A 17,484-nucleotide genomic window follows, 5' to 3' on the forward strand; every position below is an offset into this window, starting at 1 on the left:
CTCTGTTGTTTTGTGTTGAGTGACTAGTGTTAACAGTCTGCCCTCCCTCCCTCCCTCTGTTGTTTTGTGTTGAGTGACTAGTGTTAACAGTCTGCCCTCCCTCCCTCTGTTGTTTTGTGTTGAGTGACTAGTGTTAACAGTCTGCCCTCCCTCCCTCTGTTGTTTTGTGTTGAGTGACTAGTGTTAACAGTCTGCCCTCCCTCCCTCTGTTTTGTGTTGAGTGACTAGTGTTAACAGTCTGCCCTCCCTCCCTCCCTCTGTTGTTTTGTGTTGAGTGACTAGTGTTAACAGTCTGCCCTCCCTCCCTCCCTCCCTCTGTTGTTTTGTGTTGAGTGACTAGTGTTAAGTCTGCCCTCCCTCCCTCTGTTGTTTTGTGTTGAGTGACTAGTGTTAACAGTCTGCCCTCCCTCCCTCCCTCTGTTGTTTTGTGTTGAGTGACTAGTGTTAACAGTCTGCCCTCCCTCCCTCCCTCTGTTGTTTTGTGTTGAGTGACTAGTGTTAACAGTCTGCCCTCCCTCCCTCCCTCTGTTGTTTTGTGTTGAGTGACTAGTGTTAACAGTCTGCCCTCCCTCCCTCCCTCTGTTGTTTTGTGTTGAGTGACTAGTGTTAAGTCTGCCCTCCCTCCCTCTGTTGTTTTGTGTTGAGTGACTAGTGTTAACAGTCTGCCCTCCCTCCCTCTGTTGTTTTGTGTTGAGTGACTAGTGTTAACAGTCTGCCCTCCCTCCCTCTGTTTTGTGTTGAGTGACTAGTGTTAACACTCTGCCCTCCCTCCCTCCCTCTGTTGTTTTGTGTTGAGTGACTAGTGTTAACAGTCTGCCCTCCCTCCCTCTGTTGTTTTGTGTTGAGTGACTAGTGTTAACAGTCTGCCCTCCCTCCCTCTGTTGTTTTGTGTTGAGTGACTAGTGTTAACAGTCTCCCCTCCCTCCCTCTGTTGTTTTGTGTTGAGTGACTAGTGTTAACAGTCTGCCCTCCCTCCCTCTGTTGTTTTGTGTTGAGTGACTAGTGTTAACAGTCTGCCCTCCCTCCCTCCCTCTGTTGTTTTGTGTTGAGTGACTAGTGTTAAGTCTGCCCTCCCTCCCTCTGTTGTTTTGTGTTGAGTGACTAGTGTTAACAGTCTGCCTTCCCTCCCTCCCTCTGTTTTGTGTTGAGTGACTAGTGTTAACAGTCTGCCCTCCCTCCCTCCCTCTGTTGTTTTGTGTTGAGTGACTAGTGTTAAGTCTGCCCTCCCTCCCTCTGTTGTTTTGTGTTGAGTGACTAGTGTTAACAGTCTGCCCTCCCTCCCTCCCTCTGTTTTGTGTTGAGTGACTAGTGTTAACACTCTGCCCTCCCTCCCTCCCTCTGTTGTTTTGTGTTGAGTGACTAGTGTTAACACTCTGCCCTCCCTCCCTCCGTTGTTTTGTGTTGAGTGCCTAGTGTTAAGTCTGCCCTCCCTCCCTCTGTTGTTTTGTGTTGAGTGACTAGTGTTAACAGTCTGCCCTCCCTCCCTCTGTTGTTTTGTGTTGAGTGACTAGTGTTAACAGTCTGCCCTCCCTCCCTCTGTTGTTTTGTGTTGAGTGACTAGTGTTAACAGTCTGCCTTCCCTCCCTCCCTCTGTTGTTTTGTGTTGAGTGACTAGTGTTAACAGTCTGCCCTCCCTCCCTCCCTCTGTTGTTTTGTGTTGAGTGACTAGTGTTAACAGTCTGCCCTCCCTCTCTCTGTTGTTTTGTGTTGAGTGACTAGTGTTAACAGTCTGCCCTCCCTCCCTCTGTTGTTTTGTGTTGAGTGACTAGTGTTAACAGTCTGCCTTCCCTCCCTCCCTCTGTTGTTTTGTGTTGAGTGACTAGTGTTAACAGTCTGCCCTCCCTCCCTCCCTCTGTTGTTTTGTGTTGAGTGACTAGTGTTAACAGTCTGCCCTCCCTCCCTCCCTCTGTTGTTTTGTGTTGAGTGACTAGTGTTAACAGTCTGTCCTCCCTCCCTCTGTTGTTTTGTGTTGAGTGACTAGTGTTAAGTCTGCCCTCCCTCCCTCTGTTGTTTTGTGTTGAGTGACTAGTGTTAACAGTCTGCCCTCCCTCCCTCTGTTGTTTTGTGTTGAGTGACTAGTGTTAACAGTCTGCCCTCCCTCCCTCTGTTGTTTTGTGTTGAGTGACTAGTGTTAACAGTCTGCCTTCCCTCCCTCCCTCTGTTGTTTTGTGTTGAGTGACTAGTGTTAACAGTCTGCCCTCCCTCCCTCCCTCTGTTGTTTTGTGTTGAGTGACTAGTGTTAACAGTCTGCCCTCCCTCTCTCTGTTGTTTTGTGTTGAGTGACTAGTGTTAACAGTCTGCCCTCCCTCCCTCTGTTGTTTTGTGTTGAGTGACTAGTGTTAACAGTCTGCCCTCCCTCCCTCCCTCTGTTGTTTTGTGTTGAGTGACTAGTGTTAACAGTCTGCCCTCCCTCCCTCCCTCTGTTGTTTTGTGTTGAGTGACTAGTGTTAACAGTCTGCCCTCCCTCCCTCCCTCTGTTGTTTTGTGTTGAGTGACTAGTGTTAACAGTCTGCCCTCCCTCCCTCCCTCTGTTGTTTTGTGTTGAGTGACTAGTGTTAACAGTGAATAAGCCAGCATTGGAATGACTCTAGTTGGTCCATGTAGGCACAAGAACAGTTGACACCACACAAAAACACAGGTTCCATCTGCGATCCGTTTGCCTCTAGGGGGCGCTGTTGTGTCCTGTTTCATTGTTGTTCTTTTGCTTTTCTTTTTTTTTTACCCCCCATCGTTTTACTTTGTCCTTCCTCTTTGCACCGCCGCTGACGTGTGACCAACAGGCTCCGCCCCCTGCTCGCTCTGCCCCCCGCCCCCCCCCTCAGGACTTCCTCTGTCGCGCCGTCTCCGAGTTGCCGTTGAGTCTGCTCCGCCCGGAGGGGGTCGCCGGCGCGCTGCTGCCGTTGCCCAGAGGGGGGCGCTCCCGCTCCCACTCAGGCGGGACTTCCTGTTTGCGCCGACGGGTCTCTTTGTAGCGGAGTGTTATATCACTGAGGGAGGAGAGAGGAGAGAGAGGACACATGGTTACACAAGCTCTCAGACGTCACAACGTTTCCCAACAGAGGTCCATGTGCCAGACACACACACAAACACACACACGCACGCACGCACGCACGCACGCACGCACGCACGCACACACACACACACACACACACACACACACACACACACACACACACACACACACACACACACACACACACACACACACACACACACGATACTTCCATATAGGCCAGAGAACACTACAGACTGGAAGTATCAGACGTGCACTTTTTACAATTCTATTGTTCTTTCCATTTGAAATGGATCCATATTTCATCAGCGTGTGTTGCTTTCATTTCGAGCGGGTGAGCAAGCTGTTTAACTGCCACTCTAAATCAACTCTTAAATACTTTGTGACGGTCAAAAAAAATGCTTTTGTTTTTTTTATTGTTATTAGGGGTTCAAGCCCCGAAGGGGCTGAAACCCTATTGTTTTTGTGCTGGTTTATTATTCTTGTTATTATTATTATTCTTGTTCATCTGCCCCACCGCAAATTCCCATGAGTTGGTAAATGGCAGAGACCTGAAATTTGGCCCAATGACAGATATTGTTGGCTGGTAGGTGCTCAAGAAAGATTTTTCGAATCGGCCTGAAGGTGGCGCTATAATTGAAGGTTTTACGTTAAAGGCCATAACTTCCGATTTTCAAACTTTTTTTTCTCCAGATGTTCAGGTGAACCTGCTCTACAAGTTTGCCATAAGGAACCTCAATGTCCGTCTGGAAAATTTTTGAGATATTTGGAAAAGTTTGGAAAACACATTTTTGACATCTCCTCCTAGACCGTTGAACCGATTTGCGCCAGAATCGCCAGGAAGCATCTATGGAGCAAGCTCTACAATCTACGATTTGTGGATTTTTGAAATCTATTGTGAGAGGGCGTGGCCTCACAGCTAAATTGTCATAACTTCATGACCGATTAAGGAATCTTCACGAAACTTGCAGGAGGTCTTCGGAGACCATCCTAGACCATGTGTGTCAAATTTTGTGCAATTCGACCAAAAGGGGGCGCCATAAACGCCAGAAATGGGCGTGGCTTGACATAAAAAAGGCTGTAACTCCACACCTGTTTGTCCAATGATCGCGAAACTTGTCAGATATATCAAGGAGGATGTCCTAGTCAGAATCAGAAGCTTTGTCATCTGCGCAAGGCTTGAACCCCGCCCATCGCCGCTTGCGGCTATATTTATTATTATTATTATCTTTGACTATTACTAGTGCAGTGCCCGTTCCCCCCATGCACCACCCCATGGGCAGAGAGAGAGACAGACACTACCGGCATTATAGTGTACAAGATATGAGGCTAGAACAACTTAATTTGAATCATATAGCCCTGTAAGTAGGGGGGTTCCCCTAGGCCTGGGCGATATGGCATTTTTTTTTTATCACGATATGGTTTCTTATATCGATCGATGTCGATATTTATCACGATATAAATTTATCAATAATACTAATTGCACATAAAAAGCACATGAAGAATTTTAGGGGCACAATTAAAATTCGATGCAGAGCGATATAGAATGTATAAGATACGACTCTATTAATCTCTGACCGGTTACAATTAAGTTGAATTCAATTCAAAGTATTCTCATGAGAGAGGCTCAATGCAGCTCAATGGCTATTGTTGTCATTAAATGATAACCCTTTATTTAGTCATCTGTTTGTCCATACTATTCACTTATGGCTTTTTAATGTACGGTAACTTGATCCATTTGCATTTTCATCTTATTATAATTGTTCTATGCTTGTTACTTGTTTTCCCTTATACCACTGGTCTTTGGTGTGCTTATTCTGTTGTGTGTATTGCATTATGTTGTTTTAATCATTAAAACAACATAATGCAACGTTACGTTCATTGCATTAAATTAATGCAATGAACGTCTTGGTCCAAGGCTAGGTGTTGATTATGCAGCTATAGTTAGCTGCTGTTGGTTTGATAAAGGAAGCAAAGACTGTTTAAACCATAGATGTGTAATGTTATTCGGATAGCTGCTATAGATGGTCTAACAGATAGCATAACGTTAGCAAGATTGTCAAGTATGAAGATATTAACGTTAGCGCGTAAGCTAACGTTAGCGTTAGCTAACGCGATGTAGATGCTAATTTGATAGCATTCATGACAGCCAGCTACCGCTACCCATAACCAGAACTACTGTCTGCTGCAGCTTTATCTCCCGTGTACAAATCAATTCCATCTGTTTATGTTACTCTTGCCAGGCCAGGCTCTAACTGGTTAGTAACAGCAACTCAACTCAGCTAGCCGACTGCGAGGCTCTGAGCAGAAGGGATTCTTCCGCAAACGCGTGCATCACATGGTTTATTTTCCATTGATGCCATTGGTTCCACTCAGTGTTGCCTTCAAATACCCCCCAAAAACGACACGTTATTCACAATAAGCATTGCTGTGCTAAGCTGCGGTCATGTTTCTGAGGGGTTGTGAACGCAACACTGAAAATATTTTTTATCGAAATTACAGCTCATAAATTTATCATCGTTATCGTGGCCGGTTTTTTCGTGAAAATTTTCGACATCGTTTTATCGCCCAGCCCTAGGTTCCCCACATTTTTGAGTAGCGAGCCAGATAGGAAAGTATAGCTGGTTAAGGGATGGGGCTTGGACCTTCCCCCGAAGATTTTGTACATTTTAAAGTAAAATGCATCAATCTAGTGCACTTTTAGAGCAACATTAAGAGGCTATATCTATGAAGAATTACACACATCTCTTTACTGTGCTGTGGCTTCGCAATAATGAAAAAATAAGTGTCTCCCTACAGTATATATTCTACATACAGGTCACTCGATCCGACCGACGGTTCTCGAGATACGCGAAGGACAGAGAGACGGACTTGCTCAAATTATAGTGTAGATGTCACTATGGTGTTTCACATTTTGAAAAAATTAAGTAATAAAAAAAAAAAATGCTTTTGTGAATGATCCTACAATATCTACAATATGTGGCAAAGCCCACCTATCTGGTGTAGGCTAAAACAAACCATGAAATGTATTTGCAAATACAATTTGACGCAGGTTTGGTAAAACAGGCTTTAGTGTTGTCTTTTGTAATGTTTTTAAATAACCAGGCAAACTATGTATGTTTTTATGTTGCCCTCTTGGCCAGTTTTTTTTTTACCTGGTTAAATGTTTTAAAAAAATAATAATAATAAGAATATATATTTTTATAATAATAATACATTTGAATATTAATTTTCATATTCGTATATAATTTTAATTGTTATATTCGAATATAGAATATTCTTTGACAGCCCTAGTGTGTGTGTGTGTGTGTGTGTGTGACTGGTAGGAGGTGCACCATGAGGTGAGCTGATCTGATCACTGGATGAAAGGCAGTTCAGTCGACATGCTGCTGATGTAGACTGTGTGTGTGTGTGTGTGTGTGTGTGTGTGTGTGTGTGTGGGGGGGGGGGGGGGTGCAGACAACTACCCTATTCTTCAATTAACAACCTCTATTGTCTCTTGTCTATCACAACTAGAATGTCCACACAGGCTGGCTGTCTTCTTTATGACTAAACTGACTGCTGTCGTAGATGTAATAATAACACAAAGGAGATTGAAGGGGATGGCTAAAAATGCAGATGACAATATTCACCACGGCAAAAAGAAATAGAGGAAAACAAACAAACAGAAAGGTGCCATGCAGGAAATGCAATCTGAGCTGTAGAGGAGCCCAAACGCCCCTCTGGATATGATTCTGGATCCAAACAGTGACGAGAGTGCTGCTCACAAACCAAACGGCACACTGCTGCCTCTCTCCTATACCTACCTCACTGCACATGGACATGACGGCATGACTGCTGAGCACGGGGGAGAGGAGGAGAGGGACAGAGGGGAGGAGAGAGGGAGGGAGGGAGAGAGGATGGAGGGGGTCCGGGAGGGGAAGAGAACAGAGGAGAAGCTTAACATGCTGGGGGGGCGGGACTAGGGATGTTCATCAGTTATCGATAATTGATTTTTTTTTTTTTTTTTTTTGCGGAGTAGGTTTGGGTGGAATTCGTTCCTCCTCGCCCCACACAATTGCACAGCCGACTAACGTGAGGTGGAGCTTCATATAGTCTAGTTTTCTGGCTGGGCACGGGCCTTTGTGCCAACAAAACCGTTTTAAACATGGGGAATTCACACCGGCATGCGCCGGGGACAGCAGTGTTGGAGAGGAGACACATTGAAATAAAGAGTTCATTGAGGAGAACACGTTGTCTTTCGTATTAAAAATAAAAAAATAAAAAAAATAAAAAATATTATTATTAATATGATCGATAATCGATAATTGATCGTTAATTTTCCCGATTTTCGATTTTGGACATTTTTCAAAATGAACATCCCTAGGCGGGACTTCACCTGACAGGAGCACAACTCAATAGAAGCCAAATCAAACCAAAGACAAGCTAAAGGAGTGTAGTATGACGTCATGATGAGGAAAATTAAAATCAAATACAGAGCCTGCTGCTCCAAATCACATTGGACGGGATCACTCACACAAAGCCACAGTGATGCAGTTCAACTGACCACTGTGTCTAGATCAGCGGTGGGCAACAGTTTTGTTCCTGAGGGCCATACTGACTTACATCAAGTAAGCGAAGGGCCACACATTGGAGATTATATACCTGCCAACACTCGTGACTTTTGCGGGAGTCTCCCTATTTTTAACCCTCTCTCCTGTTGTGATTGGTAATTTCTTGTTAATCTCCTGATATAATAGTGATACAAATCCAATGGCTGTATAGCAGATGAGATTTATTAACATAATTCTGCCTTTTATTGAGTTTTTGGGGGTCGTTTTGTTTTTCTTTGAGTCCGGCCTGCATGGGGCCGCATTTTGCCCCAGGCCCCAGCCTTTTAGTCATAAAGATGATTGAAAGATGGCCTATTCCATATTCCAAACTGAAATGTTATAACAGAAGTAGAGTATTGGCCAGAATGACATGAACATTTGGACACTTATTCAGCGGGTATCTTGCATGTTGCGTTCAGGTGCACTGTAAAAAAATAAAAATAAATTGCAATTCCATCGCGGGCCACATGCAGCCCGTATTTTGCCCATGTGTGGTCTAGAATGGTACTTCATACTGTACAATAGATGTTTCATCAAACACTTGTTGAATACTTGATTATTTTGCTTATTTGCAAAATGCAGAGGAAAACGCCCTGTACAGACAAAATATCATGTTCAGTATTAATAAATGTGCCAATACTTGTTACCACTGAACTTGATGGCACTAAAGCAGCCCAATCACAGTTGTTGTGGTCCTATGTGCAGTTCAGTTTTTGGAGAGATGCACGCAGCAGGACTGCAACAACAGCGATTGGCCGGCTTCGTATCTCCTCCAACCTGTCAGATTGATGTCCACCGATAGGGAAGACAACAGAGCAGATCCAAGCTGGGGAGGTTTGCAATTGCAAATATATGAATTTGTACGACACCTCATCTCCAAATTATAAAGACTACCAGATGTCACTGACTTTGTGGTGAGAAATATCCAGAACATGAGCTTCAGAAAATGTCAACACTACTACTACTTCTTCTGTTATTAGTTCCCTGTTAACAAAGCACGCCAAGAGCATTCTGGTGGTCCACTCATAGAATCCCAACTCGTTATTATAAGGACTAGTGCAGTGCCCGTTCCCCCATGCACCACCCCGTGGGCGCTTCCCCCCCCTCGCACACACACTGCACTCTGTCAGGTCCCCCTAAGCGCAAGTCTGAAGTCGATCCGACAAACGGTTCTCGAGATACGCGAAGGACAGACATACAGACAGTCCTGGAATGAGTCCAAATTGCATGAAATGCGGACCCCCATTTGAGAACCACTGTCCTAGAGGATATTATTTCTGAATGCGTGACTCATTATAGCCTACCATTATAGCCACTTAAAAATCTCTTAGAAATCTCACTTAACTAAGATCACTGAGCTCTACTGATTATTTCCCCTTGATTTTATTCATGACAGACTTGTAAATGCATATTTGGACAGGCACATGCATAGCAGGAGATTTCTTCACCCTCTGCTCTTAATTGGAACCTGAGGAGGGATGCTGCCCCCCCTAAACACAGGGTTGTTCCCGTGTTGACTTTCCCCTGTTAGTGTCAACGATATTCAAATATCGAACGTGTTTCGCGTCCGAATCGCACGGAAACAGGGCACTGCACTCCGTCGGGTCTCGAGATACGCGAAGGACAGAGCGACAGACGCCATCGTCATTATAGTATAGATTTTTCTAAATGTCTATGGAGAAATGAATGGGGAACGTGACTGTTCAGCTCTATAACCCACCACCCCTCTGCATCTATTGTCAAGCTTACCGGATGAAGAATCGCCACAGGGTCCAGGTGAGGATGAGGAGGATTCCGAGGACCCAGCACTGCATGACGGAGAAGGGGATGGGCAGCATGATGGTTTTGGGGTCGTACTTGAGGACTATGAGGAACTCCGTCACTGTGATGGCCGCCACCAGCCACGCCTGCTGGCCCAGTTTCCTGTGGAACTTCCTGAGGGGAGCAGAGGATTTCAAAGAGTATGGGTTTACCATGATGGTATAGCAGCAATACAGCGGAGCGTGTTTTGCAGTGTTTATGTGATGTGGGGGAAACGCAAATATCAATAATCACAGGAGATAAAGTACCCAAGGGCAACATGACCCATACAACAACTGGATGATGCAAAGCTTTCTACAAAGAAAGTTCAACTTCAAGTTTTATTATTACCCACGTGGCAGAGGACACTGAAATTCATGGGCATTACAACAATGAAGAACTAACAAGCAATAATCGCACGCATCTTAACACATTCACTGCCAGCTGTTTTTTTTTACTGTAGGTAGCTTCTGCCAGAGTTTTTCTTTGAGGATTCTGGCTCATCTTTCAAGACCTGAGGATTCTTTTCTGCTAAGATTTTGTGAACACAAAATATCTAAAAAGAACTAATAGAATGTGTGCTTTCTCTGTCTAAAAGAGTTAGTTTGTAGAGTTAGTAGTTATGTAGGCATTAGCACTTGAATACAGCATGGTTTCAGCATCTGAAAATTTAAGCTGAGATAAATAGCTTTTTGTGAAATTCGATAGAACAGTCACTTTAACCATTCATTTTTGGCATCAGTAAGACGTCAGACATCTAAACAATAGTTTTGAACAGTAATTTCCTCCATAACAGCAGGAAACACCCCTCTCCTTCAAACTCCTCCCTCCGTGTGTGTTCTTCTTGGCTGCAGCGGGCGTGTCACAAGCTCGTTTCTGTTGCTGCTGCTGCTGTGCCTGTCTGCTGGCGGCCGCTGGGCAAGTCTGGATGGGCTCGCTCGTTTCTTGGAGTTTCGGTTGAGAGCTTTGATGAAGCTTTTGCGATTCTGGTCTTATTTATGCTGCGTGTTTCAAAGTGTGTTCCACCCGTAATCTATTATGCAAATTTGCAATCCCTCACCGCCAGCAATCAGCGCGAAAGCGAAAGCGTTTTCGCCAATCCATTCTACAGTATGAGAATGGTTTCATCGCGCGTTCCCCTGCAGTTTTGGCTCTGCTTTTTCTAGTCTGGGAGAGCACTGTCGCCACTTAGTGGGTCGGTGGAATGGGTTGTACACGTTCGGTGGCTCCAATATTTATATAAGAGATGTAAAAGGGTTAGATGCACATCCCACGATCAAAAAAAAAATAATCTTTTTTTTGACGTATTAACACATTCACTGCCAGCCGTTTTTTTTTTACTGTAGGTAGGTTCTGCCAGAGGGTTTTTTTGAGGATTCTGGCTCATCTTTCAAGACCCGAGGATTCTTTTCTGCTAAGATTTTGTGAACACACAATATCTCAAAAGAACTAATAGAATGTGTGCTTTCTCTGTCTAAAAGAGTTAGTTTGTAGAGTTAGTAGTTATGTAAGCATTAGCAGTTGAATACAGCATGGTTTCAGCGTCAGAAAAATTATTCTGAGATAAACGGCTTTTTGTGAAATTCGATAGAACAGTCACTTTAACCATTCATTTTTGGCATCAGTAAGACGTCAGACATCTAAACAATAGTTTTGAACAGTAATTTCCTCCATAACAGCAGGAAACCCCCCTCTGCTTCCAACTCCTCCCTCCGTGTGTGTCTTCTTGGCTGCAGCGGCCGTGTCACAAGCTCGTTGCTGCTGCTGTAACCTCGCGTCACCAGGCTCATTGCTTTGCTGCTGCTGTGCCTGTCTGCGCGGCCGCTCTTTGAGAAAGTCTGGATCGGCTCGCTCGTTTCTTGGAGTTTTGGTTGAGAGCTTTGATTAAGCTTTTGCGATTCTGGTCATATTTATGCTGCGTGTTTCAAAGTGTGTTCCACCCGTAATCTATTATGCAAATTTGCAATCCCGCACCGCCAGCAATCAGCGTGAAAACGAAAGCGTTTTCGCCAATCCATTTTCATGAGAATGGCTTCGAGGAAACTGCTTTTTGCTTGCCTTCCTCTAGTCTGGGAGAGCACTGTCGCCACTTAGTGGGTCGGTGGAATGGGTTGTAAACGTTCGGTGGCTTCAATAATTATATAAGAGATGTAAAAGGGTTAGATGCACATCCCACGGTCAAAAATTTTTTTTTCATTTTTTTGACGGAGTAATACGTCATTGGCAGTGAACCGTTGGATTTTTTTTGATGGAGTAATACGTCGTTGGCAGTGAACGTGTTAACACGTCATTGGCAGTCAACCGTTGGATTTTTTTTGACGTATTAACACGTCATTGGCAGTGAACGTGTTAAGAGTCTAAATACATGTAAATAAGGCATATTAAAGGTGCATTCAGCAATGTTTTTGTGTTAAAATACCGGTAAGTGTTAAATGGCTCTATATTCTGACAGCAATCACTGAAATAGAGTGTTTGGTCAGTAACTTGGAACCCCCCCACTGTTCTCTCTCCTGTATCTCCGCAACCGTAACTCGTAGAGACTCAGGGATGGCGGCGTTGGATTCAGGGTGAAAAAATACATATAGTTCTTTACATGCATCGCTATATGACCTTCCGTTCCCCAGAAAATGCCAACTTTTCTTTGATTGGATAGTTTGAGGTCGCCACCATTTAAAAAAAAAATATATATATATATATATAGGCCCAAAATATCCAAACCTATGCTTTCAGTGTTACTCATTATACCTGCACATCTAGCCCGGCTATGCACCCAACCAGCCCTCCACCCACCCCATCACTCACGGGTCTTCCATGAAGTCGTAGATCTCCCTCATGGCCACGCCGCCCACGTTCACGAAGAAGACCAGGCGCAGCAACACCAGGTAGTGCTCCGGAGGCATCCACAGCACAAACTTCAGGTAGAAGGTGTTCAGCTCCGCCAAGAGGAACTGCCGATGAGGAGGTTAGGAGATGCGGGAGATGATTGCACAGGTTCAGAGGGACAGAATTCAACCAAAGCCTTTTCACAGGAGACAAAAACATCTTATTACGCTTGACTATTGCAGTGCCCGTTTACCCGTTGTTCTGCCATAAAGTGTCGCAAAGTGCAGTGCCCGTTCACCCACTCACTGTGTGTTGGACTTTTAGGGGGGGTTTCTGGGTAGTGTATGTAGTCCTGGAGCAGGGGGGTAGTCACTACTACCAGAGAGATGCACTACCCGGTAGTGCCATCACCAAATCCACCTTCTACCACCTCGAAAGCATCTCCAGAGTCCAGCCATCACCCTCAGACTCTGTAGCCGAGACCCGCCTCATCCACGCCTTTAGTCCTGGCAGCACATCAACCCCACCCTCATCCATCTCCACTGGCTCCTGCATCACCTACAAACCCCTGCTCCTCACTTACAAATCCCTCCAAGCACTTTCCCCCCCAAGTACCTATCATCAATATCATAACCTAACATCGGCACAACACATGGGCGGTGGCAGGCATATGACGCGCGTCATGTGATCAGCGGCACAACACATGGGCGGTGGCAGGCATATGACGCGCGTCATGTGATGCCCTTAGCACTAGTGTTAATTTTGTCGGCTATTTTGTTATTTAGTCTTAGTCTTATGGCTCAATTCCACCACATTTTACAGCCCTGCACAGCCCGTCACCACTCGGCTCTACTTGCTTCAACCCGATGGACGTTCTGCTTCGACCGCCCTTCATCTGCCCCCGCCCACACCTGGTCGTCACAGCGACCGCATATCTGCCCTCCACCCATGTTCTGAAATAGGCTATAACATAACGTTACAATTAAATCCATACACAGAACTTTTAAACTGTTTATGAAATACTGGTGCCTCTAAATTACCTACAGTGTGTGTGTGTGTGTGTGTGTGTGTGTGTGTGTGTGTGTGAGAGAGAGAGAGAGAGAGAGAGCAGTGCTGGCATGATCACAGTCCTTGATCCTGGCCTGAGCAGCCAGCTCATAGCATCACAGCATGTTGGGCGGGTGTTACAGTGTACATGGGCAAAAGTGACAATCGACCAGGAGAATGGATATCACTTTGTTGTTAGTCAAAACTCACAAGCGCTGCACGAGGGACGGGCGCGAGGGACGGGGGTTGCGCTAGAGTGAAGCCTCTACCCCCGCGGCCTCTCACCAGGCAAAACCGCGGCTTCACCAGGCGCCTGCGGCCTAGCGGAGCCGACGCAGCACTAACTACACAAGCGCTTCAGAGCAGCGGACTTTTGGACAATTGAAACCACCGCGGTAAACTGGTATGCAGCGCTGCATTGACAGTCAGTAGGATATAGAGAGTAAACACGATTCTGCCTGACCAATCAGTCGCCTACAATGTTTTCACGTCACGGTATGGACCCGGGTTGGCAGAATAGAACCCCGACGAGGCAGGTACTAAAAGTAGCCCAGCTCAGCCCCAAATCAAACCGAGCTGGGCCGGTTTATACCGGTGGGATGAGACCAAAAGTCGAGTCGAGCGGAGCGGGACCGCGCTACTAGCTGCGGTGGGATTGGGCCATAAGTCCCGTGTTAAATGTCCTTGTTAGTCTTTATCATATTTAGTCAACCTCATCCTGTTTTTATTTAGTCAAGTTTTAGTCGACTAAAAGTTTGAGCATTTTAGTCTCAGCTTAGTCAAATAAAACCATAAGTATTTTAGTCTAGTTTTAGTCAACGAAAACTGTTCACATTTGAGTCTAGTTTTAGTCAATGAAAACTGTTGAATCTGCTGATGCGCTTGCACTAGTAATTGTAATTCGAAGCAGTGTTGGCAACTCTTTCCCAGGGAAAGTAGCTAATGGTGACCCTGCCCACCCGGGCCAGTGTTGGCGTGCGGCGGTAGCAACGACAAGTGGGCCGTATTTACAGTCCCTGCTCAGCCCGCAGCTGAGGGGAGAATGGAGGGAGACTGGCTGTGCGGAAATCACTCAGACTTCTCTGGATATAATGTAGACAAGCAAGTAGCTGTACATTTTGGGAACACAATGCCTCATACACACATAGATAAGACCCTTAGCTAAGACTGGGTGGGTTCTGTTGTAACTACTGTAAATGTTTTTAAGACAGCTACATGTCAGCTACATCTATGATGCTGCAGCACAGGAACCTGAACTGCTGCATTGAGGGGAAACCGTCTATAATTAGTGTTAATTTTGTCATCTATTTTTAAATTGTGTCGACTAACATTTTTCGTCGACGAAATTAACACTACTTAGCACACACAGAAGCACGTCCGTCCGACCGACCACACACAGCATGACACAACGGGGACAAGGCGCCTGTCGGGTTGCACTGTACCGCCGATGTGTTTTGCACGTTACCTCTTCAAGAGAGATTAGGGGGGATCCTTCTTACCATGAAGATGATGCCCAGCACAGCCAGCCAGCGGCGCACGGTGGAGGCAGGCTTCCACTCAAACTTCACCCAGCTGTACGGCGTGAACTGGAAGGCTATCCGCTTGATCTTCCCCCTGGAGAAGACACAGCACGGGGGGCAGAGATGATCAGACGTCTGCTTCTGCACTTTAACAGGCAATAACACTCAGCTTAAAAGTTCACAGATTCACACGCGTTATTCCAAAGGTCTGAAACAATCCAGCTGATATTGGAAAATAACTACACCCTTCACTCAACTCTCACACAATAAAGAAACAAGTAGTAAACATATTGTGTGTGTGTGTGTGTGTGTGTGTGTGTGTGTGTGTGTGTGTGTGTGTGTGTGTGTGTGTGTGTGTGTGAGTGTGTGTGTGTGTGTGTGTGTGTGTGTGTGTGTGTGTGTGTGTGTGTGTATATTAGGGGTGGGGGGAAAAATCGATACACCATAGTATCGCGATATTTTGCCTGACGATATTGTATCGATATTTGGACGCCAAGTATCGATATTAAAAATATATATATATTTTCTTTTTGCAGGCCATGCCATGCCAGGCCACCGGGCACCGAAGCGCTTGATGTTGCAGTCTGCGCCTGCAGTGGCATATTGAGTCCAGAGAAGCTTAATAATGTAGCCTACATTTTGGGCAAAAACAAAACAAAACAAAAAAACACTGCATGTTTTACTTCCGCTGATGTCAAGGAAAAGGTAGGAAAAGGAGTTAGACAATATATCGAAATATCACAAGATTCAATATATCGCAATATTCAATATATCGCAATATCGGCGATATCGCAATACTATCGTATCGTGACTCAAGTATCGTTTTAGTATCGTATCGTAGGCATCTGGTGATTCCCACCCCCTATATATATATATATATATATCACAAAGGAATCCCCACGCACAGCCAGTGTGATCAGGTGCTGGTCGGTTTGCAAGAACATGAAACATAAATTGAAGAAAATAACCACCGCACACTTAAATTGACTTACTGAGATTTATTCAGTGAACAACGCGTTTCGCGTGTATGCGTCATCAGGTTCACTCAAAAAAAATTTTTTTGAGTGAACCTTATAAACCTCAAATGAACAAAAAAGTGCAACAGAAGTGCAACTAGGGCTAAAAACCAATTGAAATAAGGCAGACTTGAATTACAGGCCTATATGTTTTTAAATTTAAACAAGTCAAACTGGTCGTGCTCAGAAAGTCTTATTTGAACTGTATGAAATATGAAATAAAAGGCAGACTTATCTTGAATTACATGCCTATATGTTTTTAAACAAGTTAATAATAATAATAATAATAATAATAATAATAATAATAATAATAATAATAATAATAATAAAATAAGTTAACCTGGTCATGCTAATCCAGTTTCAATAGTCTGAATTTAACTAATATGAAATAAAAAGGCAGACTTTTCTTGAATCACAGGCAGGCTATATGCTTTTTAGTTAAACTGGTCATAACTTTTAATTAAACTGGGGCCATGCTAATCCAGTTTCAATCATCTGAATTGAACTAAAATGAAATATGAAATGAAAAGGCAGACTTCTCTTGAATTACAGGCAGAGCGTATGCTTCAGCTTGTTAAACAAGTAAAACTGGTCAAGCTAATCCAGTTTCAATAATCTGAATTTAACTCAAATGAAATATGTTTTTTTTTTTTTTTTTTTTGGGCCAATGTCAATTAAAACGGCCCCGCGACCCACCTTTGGGTCGCGACCCACCAGTTGAGAAACGCTGAACTACAGTACAAGGCCGGTCCCCGATTGGCCCATGCACAAGCTATATGCGAGCCGTGTGTAGAGCAAAGTGTGTGGAGTCCCAGTGTGTAGAGCAGAGTGTGTAGAGCATGCGTGTGTAGAGCAGAGTGTGTATAGCATGCGTGTGTAGAGCAGAGTGTGTGGAGCACAGTGTGTAGAGCACAGTGTGTAGAGCAGAGTGTGTATAGCATGCGTGTGTGGAGTCGTACTTGTATGTAGGAATGTTCCAGAGGCCCTGCCACTGGTAGGGTTTCATTGACAACCAGCCCAACGTCTTCATACCACAGTAGATCCCCAGACTGTTGCACACCAACACATCCATGATCCACTGCAGGAATGGAGAAAGAAAAGGATGAAATTTTTTATCAAATTGGGTGATTTCTGTCTGTTATTAAGGCATATATATATATATTTGTTTTTATATACGTTTTCAGATGTGCCAAAACCATATCAGTGATAAAGTGCTATCTAATATCTAATCATCTTTATTATGGCTCCCCTGTTTCATATTGTATACATATATTCGATTACATTTTGTTCTACAGTTATTTCTATATGGTACCAATTCGATGTTGTATAAATCAATATTTAAGTAAGTAATGGTGTGTGCTGGTAACATCTGTTTGTAGCCATTTGTACTGTAGTAACTGTCCCGCTACTGTGTGCTGGTAACATAGTTGCGACCTAGTTTGCGTTAACACGTGTTTAAATTGGCGCCACAACACAACGGCTACTGTATATTCTTTTTCTGTGCTCGTACTCTTCTTTCCTTCTCCCCCCTGCTTCATCTCACTACCATCGCTGCTGCAACCACCCAGTTCCTCCATGAAGACCTTCAAGGTTCATTATCATATCAACGAATGGGCATAAGGCAGAAATGTAATGGCTTAAAGTCCCTGGAAACCAGAAATATTTCTTTATTA

The 17,484-nt window shown here is 44.4% G+C and overlaps 1 protein-coding gene across 2 annotated transcripts in view; it reads right to left on the minus strand.

Moving 5' to 3' along the window:
- Positions 1 to 2,803: 2,803 nt before the first annotated feature.
- The window catches only part of ptdss2 (phosphatidylserine synthase 2), a 51,676-nt gene continuing 36,995 nt past the window's right edge, over positions 2,804 to 17,484 (minus strand). For both annotated transcript variants that reach the window (XM_083663333.1, XM_083663334.1), the window contains 5 exons: positions 16,771 to 16,889; positions 14,775 to 14,889; positions 12,208 to 12,353; positions 9,355 to 9,540; positions 2,804 to 2,987 (listed from right to left, as the gene is read on the minus strand). In XM_083663333.1, coding sequence (XP_083519459.1) covers positions 2,819 to 2,987; positions 9,355 to 9,540; positions 12,208 to 12,353; positions 14,775 to 14,889; positions 16,771 to 16,889 — 735 coding nt within the window. In that variant the 3' untranslated portion in view covers positions 2,804 to 2,818. The remainder of the gene's footprint in view (positions 2,988 to 9,354; positions 9,541 to 12,207; positions 12,354 to 14,774; positions 14,890 to 16,770; positions 16,890 to 17,484) is intronic.

This window comes from Poromitra crassiceps (genome assembly GCF_964638095.1).
Source record: "Poromitra crassiceps genome assembly, chromosome: 30".
NCBI classification, from domain to species: Eukaryota; Metazoa; Chordata; class Actinopteri; order Beryciformes; family Melamphaidae; genus Poromitra; species Poromitra crassiceps.